At 35.4% G+C, this 10000-nt stretch overlaps 2 protein-coding genes across 2 annotated transcripts in view; both read right to left on the reverse strand.

Annotated features, from left to right (window-relative positions):
- Nucleotides 1–1516, reverse strand: part of shmt2 (serine hydroxymethyltransferase 2 (mitochondrial)) — an 18429-nt gene extending 16913 nt beyond the window's left edge. Inside the window, exon 1 of the mRNA XM_026212825.1 lies at nt 1395–1516. Coding sequence (XP_026068610.1) covers nt 1395–1427 — 33 coding nt within the window. The 5' untranslated portion in view covers nt 1428–1516. The remainder of the gene's footprint in view (nt 1–1394) is intronic.
- Nucleotides 1517–4750: 3234 nt separating this feature from the next.
- The window catches only part of LOC113050128 (neurexophilin-2-like), a 66486-nt gene continuing 61236 nt past the window's right edge, over nt 4751–10000 (reverse strand). The window contains exon 2 of the mRNA XM_026212826.1: nt 4751–5748. Coding sequence (XP_026068611.1) covers nt 4951–5748 — 798 coding nt within the window. The 3' untranslated portion in view covers nt 4751–4950. The remainder of the gene's footprint in view (nt 5749–10000) is intronic.

Raw genomic sequence — 10000 nt, forward strand, 5'->3', positions numbered from 1 at the left:
GCTTGCTCTGAAAAGAGTTGTTTTTGACAGTGTTTTTTACACTACCATTGAAAAATTTTAACCAAACAATGTTACATACTTTTTATTAAGACCCAAAAGAAACATATCAACTTGTGGAAAATGTGCATGGGAAAACACTTGAACAATCTGAATAAAACACGTCGGACGAACATCTGAAAAACAGTTGAAGCTGCTCAGAAAGCCATTTCTACAGAACTGAAGTAGCTGCTAATTAAAGGCCTTCACTAAATCAGATTTACTCAGTCATCACACCACCGACAAACACAAAAGATGTATTTGTTACGTATTCAGAAGCACGTTCAGCTCATTCCAGCAAATGCATGAAAGCACGTGAACCACAGCCATAATGAGAGACACGGCCCGATGAACCACACTAACACCTTAAAATACTACCGTATCAGACAGAAGTACTATGGTAAACTTTTGTAAAAAAGCCAGTTATTAGTTTAAAAACATGCCATCAAAAGTCAAAACAGCAACTCGGTGTCTGATTGCAAAAGAAAAACTTTGCACTGAAACACTGTAACAGGACAGAAAAGATGAACGCATTCAGATGCAAAACACTTTGATTTCATAATTCCGACTTGTGTCTTGCAGATCTGAGAAAATTGCTCAGAATTATGACTTTTTTTCTCTCTCAGGGTTAAGATTTTACATCTTGCAATTCTGTTTTTCTTCTTGCATCTTGGAATACAACATAAAAAAAGCTAACTGTGACTTTTTAATCTCACAGTTCTGAAACAAAGTAAAAAAAAAAAAAAAGTAAAATCTAAATTGTGAGGGCTTCGATAGATGTAAAAGCACAGATCAAAGCATGCAAGTGTGTAAATAAAGCATTGCATGCACATGTGTTTAAATGATGTGAGTGTTGAAGAGGAATCATGCTGAAACACATCACCAGTGGTTGCATCATCTAACTAGTATGAGCAGACTATCTAACACAGATCTCACCGAGCACTGCTGACATCTCAGAGTTCAGTAACTTGTCCTAAATGCATTCATGCATAACTGACAAAGATGGACTATGAAACTTCTGCTGGATTATTGAACTACAATCTCAAATCACGTCACAGAGGCACTATTAAATGTCAATCAGAAAAGCATGACTTAGAGAGTATAATCAGACAGTGAATGGCGAATAGAGCTCAGACTCAGATCAGACCCACGCCACGTCTATCAGACCCTAAACTCACGCAGCATCTGCATCGACGCGTGACGCTTCGAATGCGTGTTCTGTGTTCTGTTGTGCATGCACGCTGATGGATATTATCACTGTACATCTGTGATTCATTCGCTTCTGCGTCATCGTGCGCTATAAAGCGGTTGTGTGTGTGTGTGTGTGTGTGTGTGTGTGTGTGTGTGTATAAACTCACCCTGATCAGTTGTCTCAATGTCAGTGTTAACATCGTAAAACGACTTCTCCGGTTCCAGCAGGTTTTTACGTTCGCACGCTTTTCGTCCGTCGCCTAAATGACAGCTGCGGACTGACGCTAAGCGCGAGCTCTCACGGGAAATGTAGTCCTGACAGAAGCGGCAGCTGCGCAGTCGCTGTCCTACAAACTGACGTCATGACGCACAACATGGGGACTGAAGTGGTGTTTACATCTAATTTTATGTCATTTAATGCTATTTAGAGTTGAATGCGTTATTTTAGGATTTCTTATTTAGTTTTCTGGTCTTTTCCTGGTGTTTTTAGCGGTGGACACACTGAATTAGTTATATCAGTGTCTCTAGATACTATACGATTATTATTATTTTTTTGTAATGTACTGAATTCGTTTTTATTTATTTTTTTTTCCGTTTGGATTTAATTTTAGTAAAAAATTTAGTAAGTTTGAGAGTTTTTTAATATATCTATATAGTTTTTATTATTTTAATTTAAGTTTTAGTTATTTTAGTACATCAAGTTATAAATAAAAACGAATTACTAAGTACTTTCCAATGTAATTTCATTTATATACTGTATGCGTTCATATATCATTCTACAAAAGTAGGACAAGTTTGACATTATGAGGAGCTATCATAATGATTAACTATGAAATATATCAACACTTTATATCTTTAGTTTTACTACTGGAATTATTTTACACCAAAATAATCTAACAGGAATAATCAGCATTGATTAGAATATAATGCACAACACAAAAACACATACTTACCAGCAATCCAATAATAAACAGTCATCAATTACACTGTAAAAAACATCCACCTATTTCAATTTAAAAGCATAAGTTCGAATTTTAGGTATATTTCATTTGGCTATACAATTAATTTAAACATTAATATTAAAATGACTCTCATATAACTTAAAAAATGAAGTTGGTTAAATTAATTTGAAGAGTTAAAGTAATTAAAAAAAAACATATGATGTACATATTTCACAGTGTAGAAGTGCTTTTTGCTTGTTTAACTCCAGTGATCAGAGTTCAGGCGACCTTAATAAAACAAACTCATCGTGTGAAGAAAATGCACTTTTTGGGGGGATTTTTGGATTTACAGAAGAAGTACAGTGTCAGTATCACATGAAGTGAATTGAAAGAAACTTCTTTGCAGTCTTGAGTCTTTCTTAAAGCAGCTTCGTCAATCATTGGATAATAACAGCAGGTCAGACAGGTTAGATTTAATTATTTATTTGTGATACATTATTTACACACAATTCCCCCCCGTATACTATACACATCATCAAGCAATGCTTTATTCACAGAACTGCTGCGCTCCTCTCATATCTCTGATTCACAGACTGATCGGTGTCCAGAAAATAAAGAAAGACGCTTCCATTTGGTGCTCGACTTGAAAAACAAGAATGACACGTGTCAGCATCTCACCCATATATTCCTCTTTGTGTCTCTTCAAGCTTTATTCAGAGTAAATAGATAAGCCATATCTTTAATTTCATCATATATATAAAGGTAATTCATACGGGGTTGAATAACATTCTATTAAATACATTCATTTGGATCTGTTTATTATTCCCTCTCAGAGTTCCTGCTGGATTTTGCTCAATGTTTTGACCATTAAACCTGGTTTACGACTCAAGAAAGCTTTTGGAGATTCTGCTGATGAATCTACACTCTTCAAAATAAAGCATCTTCATTCGTATTGATGGCTCCTTTAACATCCACAGAAACACTACAGGTTCTTAATAGCGGATAAAGCATCTTAAGATCATTAAAAATGTTCTTCACTGACAGAAAAAAAAGGTTTATTTTAAGATTTGGTTTCCTTAACGCTTCTTTAAGTTTCTCTACGGACATCTTTATTTTAAAGAGTGTAGTTTAAGGGGAAAACTCAACCTTAATGGTTTTACTTCATGAAAATTTTCTAATTTCTGAAATGTATCTTCAAATCAAAACAAATTCATGTTCCTGGTTGATTCATCATTGCATTGTAAAGAAAATAAACATTTGTCATAATATTTACCATTCATCTGTTATATAGACTGTTATGTTGACTTTAACTATCAGTCGAGTTTGTGAAACCCTGATCAGACCGTTAACAGGTTTGTCATTAGCTATCAGTGAAAGATCTGAAGAAACCACGAGCTGGTTTTCGTCTTAGATCCATCAGATCCATTCTGAAAGACATAAGCAGGATCAGTAGAAAAAACTGTCTAACAGTCGACGGACGAAAACGGACAAAAGCAATAAAGAAATCAATATTAAAGTGGTCATCGGATGCCCATATTACACAAGTTCATATAATTCTTTAAGGTCTTAATGAAACGTCTGTAACAAAGTTTGGTTACAATTTCTCAGTGGTAATGTAAAAAACACCTTTTACCTGGTCCAAAACAGCTCTTTACAGGACAAACAGTTTTGTAGCATGTTCCTTTAAATGTTAATGAGCTCTACTGACTCCGCCCATCTCTTCCAGTCACTCTCAATCACATTCATTGTGAAACCTGCTAATTAGCACATTATTAGGAAAGGTGATTTGCAAAGATTCATTAAAAAGCCGTACTCTCACTTCTTCTGAATGTGAAGCTGGATCATGAATGATTTGCGTGAACATTGACACATTTATGTAGATCAGGAGCGCATTCCCTTCAGAAACAAACGTAATCCGCTGCGTCTTCAGTGTGTGTTCATTATTACATCCAAGAACAAAAAACCTTAATCGCTTAGGAGTAGAGATATAACGATTCACTCAACTCACGATTCGATTCACCTTTTTTTTTTTTTATCCAATGAGATTTAAGAGAAATGATGAATTAAATGTGTCCTTATATTATTGCTTGGACAAAATGCTGACCATTTCTTTGTAAAATGTAAAAATAGCACTATAATAATATACTAATATAGCACTTTTGGTTTTAATAGCTATTATTGTCCTCATTTGTAAGTCAATTTGGATAAAAGCATCTGGTAAATGACTAAATGTAATTATAATGTAAATGTAAATAACAAAACTAACCGAAACAGCAGAAGAGCTGAACGAGAAGCAGATCAACTCTCTGCCAGCAGGTGGAGCTTAAAGTGTTTCCTTGGTTACCGCTGTAAACAAAGCAGTGCTGCACTTATGAACAGCAATGATACAGTGTTTCCTTGGTTACCGCTGTAACCAAAGCAGCGCTGCACTTATGAACAGCAGTGATACACTGTTTCCTTGGTTACCGCTGTAAAAACAGCAGCGCTGCACTTATGAACTTTAATATGCATCATACAGAGGCAAGATGGAAAGAAAAAATAACATCTAAACTTTTCTAAAGACAGTAAGTTCCTATCAGACACACATTCATATAAACTCCTCCCCTAATTGAATCGCGATCTGTTTAGCATCTCAACCGAATTGAATCGTCACAAATCTGAATACATTTTCAACTTGTAAAAGTGCATGTAGCATCCGATGACCCCTTTAAGAGCTTAACAAATTAGGGTGGTTCTTTCTATATACAAAGAAAACATAATGCCTCGTGAAGTCCCAGCCGCTTCATCCCAAATACGGATGCTCGCTCTGAAAGTTGTAGTCCGGACAGACCTTCTGCACCAGCTTGTAGTCGAAGCTGAAGAAGGAGATGAAGATGCAGATGACTTTGAAGGGTTTGGCACAGAGCCAAGACGAGTGCGACTGGGTGTTTTCAGTGAAGCAGGTCTGCGATGGATCGTAAAGACAGGGTTTGGGTTTCTTGGAGCGGTCCGTCTTCTCGTACTCCACGCGACAGTTGAAGGCTTTGATGTCTTTGGGGTCGACGGTGGACTGGTGCTGCTGGTGGAACTGGATCTCCGGGTGAAGGGGTTTCTGGAGAACCTCGAACTCGACGATTTTGGACGGAGGAACGATGCTCACCGACACGTTCCCGAGACTGGAGGAGTTGTGGCGGAAGTAGACCGTGAACGTCCCGTTGACGTGGTCCACGATCTTCCCCGTCACCAGCAGACTGAACTTGAGCGTCTTGACGTTGAAGTAGAAGTCGCCCCAGCCGAAGATCTTTTTAGTCTTCATGGAGGTTTTGAGGGAGGGTTTGCGTTTGGGACGGTAGCCTGTGTGGTCCTGGAGCTGAGACTGGTTTCGCACCCATTCGTAGGGGTTCTGGAAGCTGAAGGTGGGTGGTTTGGGCTTTGTGGGCGTGTGGTCCAGCGTGGAGAATATCCTGGAGGTCTGGTGTGGAGGTTTGACGGCTCCTGATGGAGCGGGAACGCCGTATGGAAGGCTCTTGAAAACTGTGCTGGACGCTCCCTGCTCCAGATAATCCAGAGGTTTGCCAACGTGTTTCTCCAAGCCATGCACCTGCAAACACACACACACACACACATGGAAACATCAGAATAAAAAAAAAATTGACATTTGACTTAATGGAACATTTTTATATTTAAATATACAAAATTTATATTTTTTTGTAAAACAAACACAAACATTTGACTTTAAAACAAGGTTGTAAGACCAATAAAGCTTGATTTAATTTTTGGTTAAAAGCATTTAAATGTCTTACCATCTATACCAGTATTTAATTATATTTAAACATTTCAACATTTAGATTTAATTAAACAAATCAAAAAATCTTAATAATAATTAAATAATTAAGGAAATATTTAATTATATTTAAACATTTAAAATGTACATGTAATAATTAAATACTAAAAAAAAATTGTAACGATATCAAACAAAAAGATTTGATTTTGAAATAAGAAATGATAAAGATGATGATTGTAAAACTAGTTTTAGTCAAATAAATAAATATATAAATATAATATTTTAAAACAATAATGATAAATGTTTATTTATTTTAAACTCTATTACAACATTACATTATTATATTGAAACATTTTAATGTTATAATTAAATATAAAAAAAATATAATGATAAACATATTTAATTATTGGATTTAAATATAATAAGTCTTTAAAAAAGGAAAACAAACATTTGACCATGAAATATGACTAAGATGATCACTCTATAAGACTAACTAAAATTCATTTGATTTTAAATAATTAATTTCATATGTATGGCCATGTTTAGAAAATAATCTTACAGACACTGTGTGCAGTATACACTGTTTTCAGCATTTAATAATAAAAAAATAATATTGAAAAAGCTGAAAAGATGATAATTATTTCAAACAGAAGAACAGTATGCTTAAGCTGTGCTGATGTCACATGACCATGTTTAATTCAGCTATTTTACTTTGTGTGTCTTAAATCACTACAATCATAAAATGAGTGGAAAAAGAGTTCCATTTGTCACACTGGGAAATAGGGGTCAGACTGAGTGCAGTGCATTGTGGGATACAGTGTTCAGTTCTGTTGGTTATTTTTCAGTCACCTGTCACACTTTCCTCATGAATAGAATCAAACCATACGCTACAGATTGCTTTTAAATATTTCTCTAAACTACATACACAATATATTATAATGTAATCGTATAAAAAAGCATGAATCAATAATAAATCAGCAGTGCATTGATTCTGTGATGTGTTCAGTCCTGACGGATTCGGTCAGAAACAACGAATAATTAAACACCAAAAACACAATTGGATTTTACACATGTACCATTAGTGAAGAAATGATTATCAATGACTCAAGAAAAGCACATTTACTGCTTCAATCGGGATCAATAACACGCCACACACACGTCACGTCTAGAACATTCTACAGAGATGATTATTCTAGAGCGACGTTCATAATTCATACGCTGTCTCAAGCCCATCTCTCTGGGACATTTCTATTTTTACAGTTCATTTCATGTTGTTGACGCTGCTCTATTTACAGTGAGCTGCAGATCAGTGCTGATGTCACTTCCTGTCTTCAGTCCAGTGAGTGTGAGATATTAATAAAGACGGATTCTGCTGCTCACAGTCTCTGATGCTACTCTGTTCTCTTCAGACACACACCGACACACACACCGACATACACACCGACACACACACCGGGAAACGAGGAAGAACAGGTCAAGAAACCTTCATGTGTGTGCAAACACACACACACACACACACACACTCTTGTAGGGGTTCATTCAGTCTTTATGTTTTTTTTTATCCTCTTACCCAAACTCTAACTTAACATTCTGTATGATTTATAATAAGCTGTTATAAAAAGGGACATTTTTTTAATCTTGCCATTAAACATTTTTTTTCTAATGATACTGAGTTTATATCTGGCAATTTTGAGTATATCTCGCTGAATCTTTTCTTTTTCTTGTAATTGCAAGTTCATATCTCACACTACAGACTCAGAAATAAGAGTTTATATCTTGCAATCCTCAGTTTGTATCTTGCATAATTGCAAAAAAAAAAAAAAAAAAATTGTTCCAAAAAGTCATAGCTACCTTCCATACTTCTCATTTAAAGGTGCATCAAGCTTCACCAGTGACAGCGAACATCTTTGTCTCTTGTGTGTTGTGTAATGAAAGCAGCACATCATGAGTCTGCGTGCACGAGAGGAGATCTGTGAGATAAAGCGGACAGCTTCAGTGATGGGGTCAGAAGAGCAGCGGAGCCCTCACACACCTCTGAACAAACAGCAGACGTCTCGTCTTCAGCACAGCTTCATCTGACTCCCATCAGCATCCGCACACCTCCATCAGTCTCCAGCAGCTCAACACAAGCCTCGCCGCTTCTTACAGCATTCATCAGCGCGGCTGCTTATGTATTCAGTCAGTAAATTAATTTGCTGCGCGTGTCTCAGAGCGATTGATTAAAGCTGTATAAGTGAGGGAATATTGAACACTGACAGTCCAGATTAAAAGAAGAGCTGGAGACGGATGCTATCGACTGGAAGTGTGTTTGAGCAGTCGTTTCTCACTTCAGTGCAGCTGTAATGCAGAGTATTGAGAAATGAAACACCTCCAGTGAGTGAACACAGACACAAACAAGACCTCTTCATCTAACAAAAACTATTATGTTATTAAACCAGTTAACTAAAACTTAATCTAAAACCATAAAAAGTACTTTTGTATTTTACATAAAATAACTGTTAACTGAAATAAAAAAATATATACTGTATACAGTCATGGCCAAAAATAACACCACTCTTGGTAAATATGATCAAAAAAGGCTGTGAAAATTAATCTGCATTGTTAATCATTTTTCATTTAAAAATATTTCACAATAATTTATCCTTTCATAGGATAATGACAATTTAATATGGGGGGGGGGTGGATCTATGTTTTTGATGTTTTTGGATTTATTTCAGCTGAAACATTTCTAATTTTCATTCAGTTTAATTTGAATATTTAAAATAACTAAAACTTAAACTGTAATAAGTTATACACATATAATCTCTTTTTTTCCTTTTTTTTCGAAAAATAAACTTGGATGTTGTTTTGAGATTCACCCCATTATTGAAAAAAGACAGTACTGAGAATATGCACTGATAAAAACAATAAATGTAATAAAATAAATAAAAATACAATTTTATATATATATATATATATATATATATATATATATATATATATATATATATATATATATATATATTTTTTTTTTTAATAAATAAAAAAACTTAATAATGACAAAACAGGCTTCATTCTCGGTCTGTTTTTTATTATTTTAATTTTTTTATTTAGATATTGGGCAGAAATGTTGGATATGCTGTTTTTGAATTGTTGTGAAAAAATAATTTATTACACTAGTGAAAATCAGCTATAATAAAAAAAATCAGCTGATATAAAAAATGAGATGTGTTAGAAAATTAGAATGTATGTAAAAAAAAAGTGATATTATTTTGCAAAAAAATCTTAATTGTGGAAAACGGGCTTTATTCTCTTTCTACAAAATATAAAAACATTTTTTTTTTCTATTTTTTTGCAGATGTGTGACCTGGACCTGCCGTTGTGAGCTGTGCATGGTATTAATAAAAGCTGAATTTCATTCTTGAAGACAAAACACAAAACGAGTTCATATCGCAGACGAGTTGAAGGAAGCTGTTAGCAGCTTTTCAATTGCAGTAGTCTGTAGACAGCAATATCAAATAGAAAGCTGCTGTCAATTACAACAGCTGGCACCGAAATACAGCGTTCCTCCTGATGTATAACACTCTCACGCTTTCCTTCTGCTTCATGCGCCGTCTCTCCACCGAGCAGGAATAATAACCCGTCGAGGCGAAGGCAAGATGGAGTAATCCAGCCAGACGAACTGTGTATACATATGTATGTCTCAGGGAATCTAATATAAAGAAGATCTGATTACGGTGGAGGGAAATGGCTTTATTGGTGCAGCGAGAGCAGAAGGAGAGCCATTAATAATCACTAACTTCATTTGAGACACTATGAGCAGACAGCATCTTAAGAAAGTCTTTATGAGGGGGTGGAAACAGGAAATAAGGCCTCGGATCAAACCCACCACACGCCGCAATTAAGACGACTCTTCATCGCTCACAGACACGCGATCGATGGATGAGTTTTATTTCACGCAATCAATTTGTTTCTATCTCAGACGCTGATGCATTGATTCTCTGTTGCTTCTGTAATCTTAATCACCGTTTCCACAGAAATATTGTGCAGCACGACTGTGATAATAATCAGAAATGCAGATAAAATCATC

This window comes from Carassius auratus, chromosome 31 (genome assembly GCF_003368295.1).
Source record: "Carassius auratus strain Wakin chromosome 31, ASM336829v1, whole genome shotgun sequence".
Lineage (NCBI taxonomy): Eukaryota > Metazoa > Chordata > Actinopteri > Cypriniformes > Cyprinidae > Carassius > Carassius auratus.